This window comes from Dicentrarchus labrax, unplaced genomic scaffold (genome assembly GCF_905237075.1).
Source record: "Dicentrarchus labrax unplaced genomic scaffold, dlabrax2021, whole genome shotgun sequence".
Taxonomy (NCBI): Eukaryota; Metazoa; Chordata; class Actinopteri; family Moronidae; genus Dicentrarchus; species Dicentrarchus labrax.
This window is the reverse complement of record NW_026136705.1, coordinates 10,522,967-10,540,582: the sequence shown is the minus strand read 5'-3', so window position 1 is coordinate 10,540,582 and position 17,616 is coordinate 10,522,967. Positions and strand designations below refer to the sequence as shown.

Below are 17,616 nucleotides of genomic sequence, written 5' to 3'. Positions count from 1 at the left end.
ATTGGTAGTAGTGGTATCAAATTTCTCATTGGTTATACAAACAGACAAGTAGAAATGCTCCACATGATAAGCATGGCAAATTATTAGCTGCTTCCACCCCCACTGCTACCTTCTTTCATGGTGTATCCAACAGTACTGGCCATAATGCATTTCATGTCTGTCTGATGAAACAGTCAAAAGTGCTCTTATCAAAGCCAACATCAGAACACAATATGATGACACACATCAGCTCACAGTGCAGAGCAAGGAGTATAATACAGTCTGCGATGATGCATTAAGGGTGGGGTACGCGACTCTGGAGAAATCCAATACCATGACAAATACTACAATATAGAGTGAAAGACGACACTGCAAGTAACTTACAATAAGCTAGCGAGCCGTGAGGAGATATACACTGAATTACATGTATTGTATTAGAATCATATAGCCCACCTTTAACATAAATCAGCTAATAGACAGAGGAATGTTTCCACGATGGGTGCTGATGGGAGACTAGTGCACCCACCTTCTCACGCTTCCTTCTCCCTGCCATGTTGTCCACTGGCCTTCTGCTCCTCTTTCTTTATAATGTGAGATGTGATAATGCAGACATATTGAGCTATACTGTGCTAGTTTCTAGTTATGACAACTGCTCTCATGATCCCAATGGAGCTGCTTTCTCTCTGTTTGTGTTTCACTCCCTGCTATGGTACCACCTGTCACACCCAACTGCAGAAATTCATATCACCAAATGTCCAAACAAGAGGACTGCGGATAAATTACATTTTCGAAGGTGTTTTGGGTGAAACATTCAAGGTTTTTCTACACTCTACTTCCCTGACATGTCTCAATTTTAAACTATGTGGCCATATGTCGGCTTTGATATCTTTTATTTATCTCAGTGTAATGAGACTGCTGCTGCTGTCAATGCAAAACATTCCCTCTGCCGTTTTTCCTTTTCATTAATTCAATGATTATTCATTAATTCAATGATTATTCATTAATTCAATGATTATTCATTAATTCAATGATTATTAATTATAAGTAGTATAAGCACCAGTTACTTCCTCACCTGAGCGTCTGATATGGATACACGTTTAGACTCCACAGTGGGCCTGCGAGCCACACGAGGAGAGATGTGCGTGTAGCCTCCTCCAGAGCCTGATGACAGGTAGGTTCCTCTCTCCTGCAGCGACAACTTCCTCCCAGTCAGATGAGGCCTCGGCGGATGAGTCCTCTTGGCCTGAGCCCCGTCCCTCTGAGCCCCGCCATTCTTCACGCCGTTGGCAGTTGAGCTGTCTAAATCTTTAGTTGTCATGGCAGCCATGGTGTCTGTGAGACTGCTGGTCTGTTTGTCAGAGTCGGGGTCCAGCCTCTCACAGCCCGGGTCATTGCTCATAGCCATGGCAGGTGGGAAGGTGGGAGCGGCTCAGGAGCAGGTGGCGGGGAGAGTACTGGGGCGTGCCCACCAGCATCAACGTGAACTGGGCCAGCCTGTGGTTGCGACGCTCAGGGTCTCAGCAGAGCTAGAGAGACAGAAAGAGAGGGAATGAATGTACAAAATTTGGTGGTAATCCATTCAATAGTGGACCTAAGTGTTGCAATGGCCGACATTGCTAGCCCTCGAGCTGAACTGCTAGTAGGGCAAACAATTTCTGGTCTTTCCAGAACATAGTTCAAAATATATAATTTTGTGGATTAGTGTTCTTTTGTTTGGGATAACACAAAATGAAATAGTACAATATATATTATGACACTTCAATGTTGCCTTTTTATGGCATTTAAGGCTGTGTTACAGTTTTCTGAGCTTATTTAATTGTTTTAGCTCAATAACATTTCCCTCATATTCTTCATCATCATATCCACATTAAAAGCAGTTTGTTTTTTTCAGAATCATTTTGTGTGTAAAAGCTGCTCATCACCAACTAAATACTATCACTTTATAATAACAAATGGTAAAGGATATCGAAAAAGTAGATTTCGTCCATATTACCAAACCAAATAAATGCAAAAATGTTTTTATTACATGTGAATTAAAACCTTTGGCTGAGCTTTGACTGGCCACATCCTCCAGCAAGAGCACCCATGAGAATGAAGTTTCATCAAACAGTCAGATAAAAAGGAAAATGTCATCTCACTGTGTGGGTGGTTTGGTGGGTCAAGTTACCTACAGTAGACATGCGCTCGTAAATTGAATTAAATGTCCCCCTGATAAAAACCAACACAAATACTGCAAAGCTAATTATGCTCGATGCCTTTGGTCATGGCTCCCTGTATCCCCATCAAATGCTCGTGGGTGGACTGACACACAAAGAAATGCACGCATAAAAAAGACTAAAGGTATTGTGTGTACAGTATGTGTGTATATACCCAGACATTTAGTGGGATTTGTTTATTGTGCTTTTCCCCTTTCATCTTTAATGAGAATCAAGCAACTGGCATATTGCCACAGACAGGGAATATCAAAGCTCTCTTGTACATCTGGTTCAGGTTTTGTTCTGCAGATGGAAGAACACGGATAAACAAAGTGAGCCTGTGCCCAGCCATCCAAGTAAAGGGGCACTTAAATCCCTAATCCTCAAACTGTATCCATCTATGTAACAGCAGGAATCAAGAGGAATAAGTGAGGTGGTTTCTTCCCATAGGAGCAACTCTGGTCTGCATATGTGACATGAAAAGACACAGACAATGGAGCCAAATACAAAGTAATTGCTGGGCGTATTAGACAAGAGGTGGTCAGTAAATGGGCCATGCTATTCCTGAAGTGTGTCAAGAAGGTAGAACTTCATATTCAAAAATAACATGGTGTTCCACTTTGTCCAGGTGGGTCACACTCATTCATGCATTTGCACAGCCATGGCTCAAAACCAACTGCAGTCTATCACATTTTTGCCATGTAGTCAAGGAAATATCAATCTGCTGATCCGTCAGTCCACCACTTTGGTCTAATTATTGGATGGATTGCCAAGTTTTTTACAGACATTTGTCACGTAGAGGATGAATTCTAATGATATCGGTGATCCATTGACCTGTCTCAACAACTGCTGAATGGATTGCCATGACATTTTTTTTATAGACATTCATGTTCCCCTCAGGGAAATGATCCCTTGTTGACCCCTTAACTTTCACCTAGTGCAATCATGATGACAAAACTTGTGTTTAGTGCCAATTAGCAAATGTTAGCAGGCTAACACACTGAACAAAGATGGTGAACATGCAAAACGTAATACCTCAATCAATTAACATGCTAAATGCTAAAAATTGCGCTCTACTAATCTGCAACAGCAAAAATGTTTTGAGAGCAACGTAATACTGTTATGTTTTTCAATCAACATAAAGAGGAAATGTTTTTAATTAATGTGTTTGCTGAGATGCAAAATGTTCCTAGTGAACATATCTGCAAAACGCTCACTGACAACACATTTCATTTCATTTCCAGATAATTGCTGTACAATACACACTCATAACTAAAGAATGATTTAATAAGGATAATAGGAACCACAACCACCTCCCTATGGCTCCAAAAGAATGTAGCCAAAACGTAATTGACAAAGCAAATTAGTAAGAACATTACTACACATATATATTATACACGTATAATATTAGTTGATAGACAGGTGTAGCACTGTCTCTTGAAAAGCTGAAGCTTATGGGAATGTCATTAGTTCTGCAGGTATCTGGTTATAAACCATAGTTAAAGAAACATTAAAACCTCATGATGGAACTAAAAGAACATTTAAGGGATTACCAAAAAGTTATTACAATTCATCCTAAGGGGAACATGATTAGTTAAGTGGTAATAGCAGAAATATTTTGGATAATGGGTTTATATTGGGCTGCTACATATAATGCAATACAAAAGCCAATCAGATATAAACAATGACATGAGGAACAGAGGTAATTTGCAGCCATTAAAAGGAGCATGTCACCTGTAATATAACTACAATAACCTTACATGCTGGTGCTCTGATGGCAAAACGGTAGTCATAACTGTTTGATTACAAAAAATACCCATGAATTCACTATTCATAAAAGTATAAAGGCTTGTCATGTCACTGGTTACCCGGGACACACACACACACACACACACACCATAATCATTTGCCTTCCATTTGTATATTTTAGATGAATGTTATTCAATCTATGTAAATTGTGAGTGCAGGAAAAAAACCTTTTAACTGTCAGGAGCGAATGGGGAACGTATTGTTTGATTCCTGAATCATTTGAGCAAAAACAAATAGGAACTGTCATATTTTGATAATTCTTATCACAACTAGTGATTATCTGTCTCCTGAAACGGGTTGCTCTCCACTGCACCATTCATCCTGCTGCATGTGTGAGCAATATCCTGGCAGAAGTGGGAGGCGGAGGAGCAGCAATGGTATGGTTATTCAGCTGCACTGACTTTTATTTGTTTACAGAAGCAGGTATCCACACATTTTCATTATGGAGGACGATTTTTCATTAGGTTCAATATTGTCTTTCATATCCATCTTATTATTTTCCACTGCAGCCATCCGTCTTGTCGTACGAAGGTTTGAGATAGAATTAGGCACTTTTTGCCCTCTCTATGTTAGCTGTGACATATTGTGACTGACACTGTTAGAGTAAGCTAAGGTGTGTACAAGGTATAACTGTAAACGTCTTCCTATAATAGCTGCCAAAAAATATTTGAAGTCATTGAACATTTTGTTACATTTCCTTAAAGATACAGTCTTTCTTCTTAACTGTATATATTTTTGGAGCTGAGGAAGAGGAGTAATGGTGATTGCATCTCAACCTCGATTTCCACCGCCAGGAAAATCGGCCACCTCAACAATTGAAATTGAACTGCTAAATCAGTGGAACATTCTTTTAAAGCCATGGTCAGTGAAGTCATGCCTTGCTCTGTAAGGACTGGTGACAATCTGTAAGGAGAATGCCACTGTGTATCTCCACTGCTATCCCCTCGTTTTCTTTGCTTTTCTTCTCTCTCTTTATTTTTCTCATTTGTTTTTTCTTCACCATTTACTATTTACAGTGAGTGGTTTCAAGATGATTGATATTTGTGTTCATGTCTTTATTACATGTTTTTCTTTACAGTTAGTTGTGAAATACCGTCCATTCATACCAATTTTCTTTATGACTTTATAGACTATAGACTTTGTCCTTGTTTTTAATCATGAAGCCACTGTAATAAAGAATTCTGTACATTGACAAAGCAGTGTGTCATGACTTTTTCTGGAATTCATTCTCCCTTCTAGTGGACACTGGTTAACCCACCAGTGCATCAGAAGCACCTGTGCTGCATTATATTGCTGTCAGATCCAAGAAAACCTTGCTGTATTATTTGAAACGATGAAAGAAATTAAGCAAAATATGCTGACAGTAGGTGTTGAATTGGCAATCCGTCAAAATGCCTAATGCCACAATATTACTTCAATAAAACCCCCTATTTCAGTCCCGCCAGGATTTCACTGGCTTTTTTTGGGATTGTTGCAGCAAATAATTAAAAATTAAAGGCAACTTCTTCCAGTGAGAATAAAACTGTACTGCTGATGTTTTGAGTAACCTTACCAAAGGCAAGCCTCTATCACTTTATGATTTATACATTACCACAAAACCAGGCATATTTAATGTAACTCACCTTAATTCTTTCATCACTTGCAATAGATTTGCAGCCTGTTGCACCCTCTGGGTTTAAGCTCAACCATAGCCTGGTTATAATGTAAATTATTACTAAGTTGTGATGTATTACTAAAATAAAAGTGGTTGAACCACAGCGACAAGTTAAGACAACTTAATATCTACACATGCCCCTAAGGTAGTATAAATCATACAATTTCACAGATTTATACTCACTGATGGTGTTTCTCTGCCACACTACATGTTTTCATTAATGCAGCCATTTTGTAACACATTAATTGAATAGACGTAATTTACTGATATGATATTTCGTTATCGATCTAGCTTACTACGATGTGCTACGAAGACAAGTGGCTCATGCCAGTCAGAAAGCTAAGGCGTAAGGTAAACAAGGTGATGGAACAATATCTTAGATTGTTGCTACAACCAACCAAACTAAGCTGGTAGCTGGTGCAACCACGTCCTGGATGCAACTGCCTCAGGCATTGTGATTTGTTTTTTCTGTTCACCACACATTTCAGCCACTCTCCGGGTGTGTTTTGTAGATCGATCAGTCAATCGATGACTTCATGTTGCACACAGTGCAAAACAGTTTGCCCCAGCTTTCTTGCAGAACATCAGGGAATTGCCTTGAACGGCCTCTGGCAGTAATTAATGTTGGTAAATGTGAGACACTCATTGCACATATCTGCATCTTCACAACCAAAACAAGGACGTGAGTAGTGACATATGGCTCAGTGTTTTGCAAGGGGGAGTGCTGTGATTGGTGAAACTTGCAAAATTGCAGAAAAGTTGATTGTACAAAATTGCATGGTCGCGCAGAATTCATGGGGATTATTTGAACTTGCATTAATTGTTGTGATCACAACCTCCTGGAGGGAGCGCTATTTCAGGTTTTGAAATTACTATTATACATGCGTTAGAAGTTTAATTCTGCGTTTATGTAAAATAAAAAACTGCAATGGACAGCGTACCAAGATGACATAAAGCTTATTTGGATGTGCTTTGTATTCTGCTGTAATAAGCAATTAAGAAGATTGATGCTTTCTCTCAACAAAATGCGCTGCTGCAGTGGCAGTTTCAATATTTCAATCTCATATAATTATGCAACATTTTTCTTTGATTACATAAACAAAGAGAGGAAAAGAAAATTGAGAGTTTAAACCAGAGAGAACCTTGAGTACAATTTGAAGTCTTTTCAGTAGCTGCCATCTTTAAACTAGTTGGGATGAAGAGAAGCTTCAGTGAAGCCAATTACAGTAGGAGGAGAGAGTGGGCTGAAGAGGGCGAACAAATGAATCCATTTGGCTCCATTAGCGAACCACTTTCACCCTTAACCTGGCTTCTATTTGTCCCTGTCATCATTTTGCTGTGCGTAGACAGCAAACAGAGACATCCAAGTCCAAAATCAAAATGAAATCCTTTATTTGCAGGCAAGAAAGGCAGAGGAACCTGAACAAAACCTTACTAATGCACCCAAAGAAAATCATTCATCAAGCGGTTGTTCGTTTCAAGTGCAGCGAGCAGGCACAGTATTTACAGCATATAGAGCTGAAAGCCTCCTGATGCAGCTATAAGAAGCGTATGACCTTGCAGACCTGCACTGATTCATGTTTTCTGAAAAATAGTCTTTATCCACATAACTGCAGTGTTCAGACAATCGTTGAGGGCAGAGGGCAAGGATGTACGTTGAAAGAGTGCGTTTGGTGGCAGCAATGAATTTCCTATTCTTCATCTTTATTTTTGAACAGCTGAAGTGAGGTAGCTCAACAGGACCAAAGTCAATCAACTTTGATTATTCACTGATTACAAAGGTATGACTGGAAGCCAATCTGTATCACAATGATGTTAAACCAAAGCAGACTTTTTTGGCATTTGCATAACACATGAAAAACACAATATAAGGTGTAATGTGAGTCAGGTTTGCTGTGATGTTCAGTGTTCAGAGGCGTGTGCTCATATGATGCCATTGACAAACTGTGAACTGATGTGGAACAGAGCACATAGTGACAGACAACATACTGCGGCCACATGACGACAAAGTTTGCTCAGTAAGAATAATAACCATAGCAGGGATGGGACATGGAACAACACCTGAACCACAATGCACTATGGGGAGTATCACAGTGTAATCATCTTGATATTGTGTTTTATTTATGTACAAAACTCCTTCAGCAGTGCGGGGGAGTCTCCAACCATGTAACCTCCGGAGACCAGCGTGGAGACAAACAGCCACGAGGACGATTTAGTCGACTGTGATCTTTTATGTAATGTGTGCAAGCTCTTCAGGATTAATAAACTTAAAAAGATACTTACATTGTTACTCTTCCACACCATGTCTTGTGTAACAAGAAAGAAGGATGGCTGCATTGGTTGTACACATTCTCAGTTAGAGCTAAGACGATTAGTTATCACCTACTTTGATAATCGATTAATCATTTAGGTCCGTTTTTGCACAAAAGTGCCAAATGTTTTGATCGTTCCAGCTTCTGAATGGGTTTGCTGCTTTGTTTTGCAGCAAGAAAATGACATTTCTGGTCATCCATTATGATGGATATTTTTCACTATGTACTGATGGTTCAGAGACCAAACAATTAATTGATTAATTGAGAATTTAAACAACACTATAATTTGTTCATTCTCTCTAAAACCACTAACAGAAGTGTTTTCTGATCTGATGCTCCTATCGACAGGGCAACATAATTTGTCTGTGCCTTCCAAAACTGTATAAATAATAAGAAAAGGTTTTATAATATAACAACAGTATGGTTAAAGTTTAGTTAGGTTTAGGGAAATTGAGTGGTGTGGGTTAATATAAGTTGTTTGTTTAGATTAGAGAGTAAAATTATTACTTATTAATTGACTGTTGCATTCTTTTTGCTTTATTTATATTGGGTGCACTTCAGTGTCTTTCCTCTGAATTATCAAGCTGTGTGTGATTGGATTTGTCTGTGTAATGCATGTGGAACAGAGTACTACTGCTGAACTGCACAACACACACACACACACACACACACAGCAAGGTAAACTAACCACACCAAGTAAATGTCAGCTGATCAAAAGAAATGTCTTATCTCACAGTTGAAAGTATGAGCAGAATCTTTTAACCTTGATCCCTCCTGCGCCTTAAAGACAAATTACAAACATTTAAAGAGCTGGTCCTGCTGAGGCAGTGTGCATATATTAGACCATTGGATGGATTCTGTTGCTTGGCACTCTGCTGGGTGCCATTTGCATCTTTGTGCTGATCAAAAGTTGATTTGAGGGTCAGGAGGACCATTACACAATACTGCAGTGCAGTGGCGATACACAGCTTTATCCCCACTGTTCACAGCATTAAGAAGAAAAAACATTCAAAGCTCATTAAAAGGACAAATGTCACAAACAATTGTGTCTAATTAAAGGGCACTGTTAAATTAACCTAAATTGTACTGTGAAATCGGCTAAATAGATCATTTAAACACATTCAGTGTCACAGCTTGACCAGAGTGTGAGTACAGATAATATAAATGTCACAAACCTGCCCATACGCAATATCTCTCATTTGTGAACATTTTAATGTCAAGTCAGTTGCAAAATAACAAGGATTTAGTGCTCCCCATTCCGTATTCACAGTCTTGGCCAGGCAGAAACAGCGTTTATGGGGTCAAGCAATAATAAAAATCTCTACTAATAAAATTCTTTTAGACGGTGAGCCTCTTTTAGTGTATCTTCAATAAAGAAGACACAATTATACTGTAAGGTTTTACAGACTACAGACTACCATTCTGCCAGGCTCTTAATAAAAAGCCACACTCAGCTCAAACCAATAGTCTTCCTAATATCAAATCAGAAGATTTTCCTCCCTGCTGCTCCACTGTCCCCGGGCCCACAGGTTGATCCTGTCTCCTCTCCCGTCGCCTTCTCCTGTCACATTTCATCTAACTCAAACGAAGGATAGGTCACATTAACTGCCGGGAAAACAAAACGCAGGAGAGGGAAGGGTGGAAAGCCCAGCAGGAACGTCAACTGGCTGTTCCTGATGGATGATAGAGCGAGCTTGGATTTGCATGGCTTTTGTGTGCATGCATACACGCACCTGCCCACTCAAACCCCCCCCCCAACAGACACACACTTGATTTTGTTTTTTGAAAAGGGATTAACAGAGACATTTCATCCCCTATACACATACACACAGACACGCGCAACACTTTAGCGTTTCCCCATGTTCCTCCTGGGGAAACAGTTGGCAGTGATTATGCCTCATCATCTTTGACTGAGTGAGCCTCATTCATATGGAGAGGAGTGTACAGCATCTTAAGGGCCCCTGGAAACAGTGAGAGAGCATATTAATCAGACATCAGCTGTGATCAAAAGAAACAAATGTCAAAGACAACTTCTTCTTCGAGGCAACAACAGATGCAGACCGACATCAGTATCTAAAATGCCTCATCAGTCAGTTATACTCACTGCATCACTGCAGAGAGCAGACTACAGCACCCAGAGCGCAGACTACAGCACCCAGAGCGCAACAGTGATCCACTCGCGAAAAAAAACACATCATCCCTAAAGTGTCTTCTGAGACCTAAAATGATGACGTCTTTGGTGAGGTTCATTTCAATAATCAACAACAGAACTGGAAATAAGTCAAATGTTCTAACTGGAATACATTTTGTTTTGGTGTGCATACATCTATCTTTTAATGAAAAGTTTGAGTGTGTTAGTTGTACTCTAGTAATCATTTTAATATCTGGTATTATTATTTATTCTTATTATAGATTTTTTTAAAGCTTTTATTGCAGGGTGCATAAACACAGAACAGAGTGACAAGATATTACAACAACAAGAAGTGAAAACACCAAATAACCTCGCATAATTCTGACTCTTGTCCATCTTCATAAAAGGAGGAAACAGTCTGATGTTTATTATACTGTTTTATAATAAGCTGTTTGCCTTCTGTCCATGTCGGTTTCCTTTAACCTTGAGTGCGTCTGGTCCATAACTGTTACCAAGTGGCTATTTTAACCTAAACCATGTGCTCCTGTAACATTATCAGACTCATGATGGACAAAACCTGGCATATATCTTACGTACAATCGACCACCAACAGTTCAGTTGGATGATTTGGATGGGTTATGCTAGAAGCTGCAAATGTAGCGTCAAGCTGCTAGTCTCAGTGTCTACAGGCACCTCTTAACCCCCAGATTATTTCCATTGTATTATTTCCATGTAATGTATTTGGTGCATTATGTGAAAACATCAGTGTGTACTCAAGAACACAAAGGGAATATGTGAAATCAACAACCACTGTTGAATCACTGTTCTAAATACCCAAAGCAAATATAGCCCAGGACCCGGCTCACACAAAGACTCTATTCTTTATACTGCGGATGACAAACTGACAGTACAGGAAGTTCATATCTGTCAACATAACCACCTCCACAAAAACTAGCTTTAAACAAACAGGAGCAAACACCTTAATTGCAGTACTTTCCAGGAGAAAAAAAAATGTCCTGTGTTCACCTGTCACAGACTAATCCCTGGAACGCTTTAATTCAATCCACAGGATTAAAAGGCAACTGTACGAGACTCAACTAGCCGTATCCATGAACCTGTTAAACATATTCTTGTATAACCAATCGATGTGATGTGATGGAGAAAACAGAGGCTAGACACTGGATACAGGGTCCATGAGCAGCGATCAATCTGACTGGGACAATCCCAACCAAATCCAGGGCCACCCTGTCTGAGGTTGGCTGCCTGAGGCAATAATAAGCCCAGGATTACACAGGATATAAGAGTGCAAACTGGCAAGTTGGATGAGCCAATTATTTCTCCTCTACTCACACTGACAATGAGTCTACAGCCTCCAGCATTGCTGACCTTCCTGGAATCCTAGAAATGTCGCCTGACAGGGTCTCTCTAACAAAGACAAAGTGGCCCAGAATCTGCCGGTCCTTTCCAGACAACAGATGGATGAAAACCCAACTGCAGATTTGTGTTGTGGATCTCTCTCTGTATTTTCAGGTGGCTCCACCCTCTGTCCTTATGACCCTGCTCAGGCTGTCCGGTAGCTGGACCTGCAACTAGTTGTTCATCTATTTTTAGAAGGAGTTAGCATCGCTGGGCAGAGTCAAAAAGAAGCTGAAAGCGTTAATATAGAAGAGAAACACTGGGCAGCCCATCTTCCATCAACCATCAAAAAGGCATTCAAAGCTTTCAATACTGTGATGCTGGAAACTTGTGATGAAGTGAACCTGCAGAGGATTAATCTGTTGCTGCTGAAAATGAGAAGCCATCCATCTTTTCCATTGGGAGTGATACTCAGTGCCCTCTAAATCTCTCTGAGAGGCAGAATATCCCAGTGATTTCTATCCCATCTCGTCGCTGTTAGAAACCTGTGGTCATGTGGCAGACAGCTTGCCAGGTCAGTCCTGATGCATCGAGGCTGGAGCTGGCTGCAGCTTACTCTCCTATAACTGACTAATTCAGCTGTGGCGAGCTGTCGCCAGAAAACAGGTTCACTTTTTATTACAGACACGACAATAATGAATTTGTACTTTATAAGCAAGTGCTGAGCCTGAATTCTTAAGCACAAATGGGAGATGTTTTCAATCAATCTGTACAAAAGATCGATTTATGGATCAGTTTGTCCGTTGAAGGAAATAAAAATATATTTGAAACCCACAATTAAATATCAAGACTAAGAGTCCACAGTTACAACATCAATACTAACATGCTGAACATAAGCAGCTATTTACCGTGCTCACCATCTCAGTTTAGCACGTTAGCATGCTAATATTTGCTACCCAGCACCAAACACTCGGACTGATGGGAATGTCATTAGCCTAGTTTACAACTCAAGCTCTGTCTCACACTCTCAGACCACCCAAACTGATCTCATGCCACAGAGAGGAAGCCACAAAGCCACTCCTTTATGAAAGATATAGGTGATGGTCTTGCAGAAACGTCAGTGCTGATGCCGTTGGTTGCCCACAGCTGTTCTTGTATTCTTTCATTTGAATTTATTAAATACCTGCAGTCCTCACATGGAAGCTGAAACGATGCATGCGATCTCCAAACTGAGAGAATAGCTGTCGGCACGGCGTAAATTACACAGCAACAGGATCAGTAATAAATTACCTCACTGTTCTTTTTCACAACATGTAGGACAACTTTACATCAATTCCAAGTTTATCCAGGCAAACAGTTTAAAGCAGCAGTCCTCCGGATGAGGACAGCATTGCTTTTATTAAAAAGTCAAGTCTGAACTCCATTTCTACGAGAGGATGAAAATAGCCTTTTTTGGGGGGTTTTATTAAAGGAAGCCTTCAGGCTTACTGTTTAAATCCAATGCCTGACAATATTTGCAGTAGTGACCCCACTGTGTGACAGCGTATCCATAGACACAATGCACCAACTCTAATCTTTAAAAAATAAAAATAAATATTGCAACAGATCATGCAAACACATGAACTATTTTACTGTTCCATAAAATAGTTCATGAGTTGTTGTCTCATTGCAGAGATAGCCCCAAAAGAAGAAAACCAGTATCACTCCAGCTGGTTGACCACACTTGCCAAACCTGTCCTCAGTTTGGAGAGATATATTTGAGACGATTACATTTTAACCTGATTATTGCATTGTATTTAACGTCAGAGGATCACCAAAGTTATTCATTCCGCTTGAAGGGGACATAAATGAGTGTTGCCAATTTTATGGTAATCCATCCAATACTTGCTGAGAAATGTCACTAAAAGCCCAAAAATATCAACCTCATGTTGGCATTAGAGAAAATGGGGATCATCAAAGTACTTATAATTTATCCTCTGGGGACCATAAATGTTGGTAAGAAAAAATTCATGGCAATCCATCAAATAGCTCGCATCCATAGATTCATAGATCCACAGCGCCATAATGACTAAAAAAGCAAAAGCAAAACATTTGGACAGCAATCAAAACTACTAAACTGAAAGAAATACACGGCCACTGTCAACCAAGACATAGTGTCCACAGGTGCTGCAGGCACATAAAAAAGTGTTTCCAGTATTTTCACTCTGACATTTCCTGTTTGCAAGAAGCCAAGACTTTCACATCCTTGCACCATTGCTTGTTTAGCAAGAGTGCATATTTCATACATGGCCCCACAGCCTTTTGCTTACCATGTGGAAGACATGATATTCTGAGAGGACACACTATCAGGATGATCTACAGTGGCATAGTTCTCACACCGCACATGGCCACAGGTGTTTTACCCTCAGCCTGTCTTCATGCAGCTGTGTGTGTTTATGGTCTAGCGAGTGTGACCTACTGTGCGGAGGTGCAGATTATAGTACAGGTGTCTAAAGCGGCAACATAACTAACAAGACGATATTCGTGGCCTCTGACTGTGGATAATGATCTAATGAACACAATTAGTCACATAATTATACTTATGGCCGGTTTTTCTGAATAAGCAAAGACTGCAGTCAGTAGTAATCTGACTTTATACAGCAATTTCCTCGGCCACTTGGTTTGACCCTTGTGTTAGTCACATGTAATCACCACTACGTTTTGTACCGGCTTAAGTGTGAGCTCTTCCTGAACTGTGTTTCAGAGAATCATCACTGCAAAAGAGGATGAACAGCACTTTCCTCTGGCTAATCTGTCTCTCACAGCATTAAAAGCATCAAAACGAAATGGTAATTTTTTTGAGAGCTTATCTCGTTGGAGCAGGTTCCTAAATGTGCTTTTGGTGGTTTAAATAAAAATAAATTGAAAAAAACAAAAACCCTGTGAGAAACAAAATCAGACTTGAGGGCTGTGTTCTTTGTTTTGGGGAAAGGTCAGTGGCAGAGGACTTCAGAGGCTTCACCCTTAGCAGGCTGCTGGTATCACAGCAGCAAATGTTTAGCCCAGCAGCCCTTCGGTGACTCACCGTAGAAATGTTACTTCCAAAAAGACACAGAGGAACATTATTTACACATCATTTGATTAAAAACTCATCTATATTTCTTATTATGAAGTTGAGCATGTTTACAGCTTTGTGTGACACTGGCAAATCCTATTTTTCTTAACCCATAAGTGGTTTCTCTAAAATGTGTTTGTGTCTCCCAAGATACATTGTCCATTTAGGGAATAAATTCATTTTTTCCCCTACCTTTAAATAGTTCATGTGCCCAATTTAAAAACATTTTCTAAACAATTAATTAGCCACTTCCTTTTATATTTTGAAGAAAAGGTTTAAAAAAAAAAAAGAAAGTATATATATATATAATCTGAAACATCTGCCAAAAGATTTTCAGCTTTTATTTGTTTCATATAATTGCAAACTGAATATCTTTGGGTTTGAGACTGTTGAAGATAACACCTTGGACTATGTGATGGATCATTTTTACTTTTGATATTTTATAGACTAATAATTACGAAATAAGCAAATTAATGGATAATGAAAATAACTGTTAGTTGCAGCCCTACTTAATTTAAAAGAGCTCATACAAACATTTCAGAAGACCAAAGAGAATTTACAGCAGGTAGAGATGATTTTTATTTATTTTAACAACAGAAACATTGCATTGGGCTCTAACTAGTTTTTGACATCAGAAAATCACTCCAATCGAAAACATGACACGGGAACATTCTACTGTTATTACTGAACTATTATTTTGTCCTCTCCAGGATACCGAAGAGGGACATAAAGCATTTTCCACAGTAACACATGACTGAATGTAGTACACGGCATTCAATTCTTCCATTTTACAAGCTTACTTTTACCGACAGCAATTACTGACTAATGTTGCTATTTTTTCATAACCCTCATCATGTGCCACTTATGTTTTTCTTCCAACAGCACGAGGGCTAGATTCTTCTTGACAAACACAAGAGTTTCAGCCCTCTGAGTGGTGAGCCTCATTCTCCCTCCATCAATAATGTTAGCGGCAGCATTGAAGAGTCTCTTATTCACCGCACTGGTGCAAGCTACAAAGAGAAATTTAGATGTAAGAGCCAGGAGAGGCGAGTCGATTCTGCAGAAGAGGAACGGTTTGCTCACTAAAATAGGTTTCTTTCTCAAAAGGAGAGCGCCGGTGTCAGCTGGCCCAGGGTCAGATTCTGCCTCTCACTCCTCCAGGATTTCATCAAAAAGACTACCAGCTCTGTTCTTTCATGCAATTCCATCATCCACACAGAGGGATATTTCTACCGGCCTGTTGCAAGGAGACCTAAGCAGAAATAGTAAAGCATGTCATATGGAGACATTGAAAAGGGGAGTACTGTCAGCAGAGATCTTAGCCGCGGTTTAAGCTCCTTCTCTTTAGCTGGCAGAACTCACTGAAAACACAAACCTGTCTTTGGAGTAATGAGCGCCAATTCCTCCCCCTTGCATCGCTGTCACTGCTAAGCACTAGTAGACAATCTGCCAGAGCCTCATCCACCAGCACTGCACACATAATTTACAGAAGCAGAGAAGAAGAAAACTTATTTTTAAATGTAGTAATTAGTGATTTTTATGCCGGCATGGTTAATGGTTTGTCGTTACATCTGGAGGAACAAATTAACACCAAGGCTTGCCAGCTACCTACAGGCTGCAGCAAACAGATGGGTGACAATATAAAGGAAAACACCTCTCCATTCGCCCATAGGCTTTCAATCGATTCATATCATTTTCATTCTCATCAAACCATTAAATCACCCCTCGTGTCCTGTATAAAAGCATCTGCATTAGTGTGTGTAACATGTTTCTCCACTCAAGTTTTATTTAATTTGTCACCCATCTGTATACCATGTGCCATCAACTGCAGATGCCAAAGAAAGAACGTGGGCCTTGGCCAAACAGTGTCCTCTTACATGTCACCAACTGTGCACTGATTGTTCACAGCTCAGCGCTGGTGTCAGTTTATTTTGGTTAACATATAAACACAGACAGAAACCGAAAACCAATAATGGTTTTTCTGTCTGGCTCATATTAGAAAAGGCCCGCCATCTTGACGTTCAGCATCCAATCAAATGGAAAATGACAGCCATGTGACCAAGACAATATTGCCATAGTAACTCCAGACATAATATGTTTATTCAGCATAAGTTGAGGCTGCATTTATGTTACAGATTTCAGCAGCACCTGCCCCAGTCAAAGCCAGGATTCTGCACTAATTGTGATTTTAAATGCATACGACATGTTGGAGTCGCCATCTCTACAAAGTTGACATCTTCAGCTACAAGGAAATGGATCCAATCCATTCACATACCTGGTCATCTTACAATAACTACCCACACACGAGTCCACTCACGTATCACTCGAATCAGATCTAAAGAAAATACCATCTGTTCATGCATATCTCATTACTACCGCATGTATTAGATAGTTGCCACATGTGGGTTGGTTGGCAAACTACAAAAGCCTCTGTGAGTGTGTGGGCTTTCATTTGAAATCATAATTATTTACTATTTTTAACCATTTATGATTGAAGCTAAAATCAATATCTTTCTGCACATTATCCAGCCCTGCAGGAAGAAATGAAAGGATGTTAAAGCATAGATCAGAGCCTAACCTGGAAAGACAGAGCACCCAAAGGAGTTCACTGCGGCAAGTGGCCACAGAGGAAAAGCTGGTGTCAGGGTTTGTGGAAGAGTTTTGGACAGCACTGAGACAAGCCTCTCCAGAGGACAGACACAAACTCAAACAGCCATCAATTATTCCAGTTAGCTCCCCAGAGCCATATGGACGTAACAGCAAAGCTCTGGGGACACCTAGCAGAATAACAACTTGAGCTAACAGGACATTTAGAAATAAAATTTAACTTACTTGTCTTTTTCTAGCGACTGGTATATATTCTGTGTATATATACACTGCTCTGGTGTCACATTTGCTAAGAAATTCACAGCCTGACAATGCTGTTAACATTGTCTTTTAACAAGTAGTGGCCATACTGAGCTACCTATACCCAAAAACACTGAATATAATCATTCTTTTGCCTGGGGGGGGGGGACAGTAAGATTACCAACCCTGACCTTTTAAATTATAGCTGAGGACTCAATCAAGCAACAGGAACAAATTAA

At 39.9% G+C, this 17,616-nt stretch overlaps 1 protein-coding gene across 2 annotated transcripts in view; it reads right to left on the bottom strand.

Moving 5' to 3' along the window:
* Positions 1 to 17,616, bottom strand: part of camkk1a (calcium/calmodulin-dependent protein kinase kinase 1, alpha a) — a 60,156-nt gene that overhangs the window by 35,705 nt on the left and 6,835 nt on the right. For both annotated transcript variants that reach the window (XM_051400327.1, XM_051400328.1), the window contains exon 2: positions 1,052 to 1,505. In XM_051400327.1, the coding sequence (XP_051256287.1) occupies positions 1,052 to 1,384 (333 nt within the window). In that variant the 5' untranslated portion in view covers positions 1,385 to 1,505. The remainder of the gene's footprint in view (positions 1 to 1,051; positions 1,506 to 17,616) is intronic.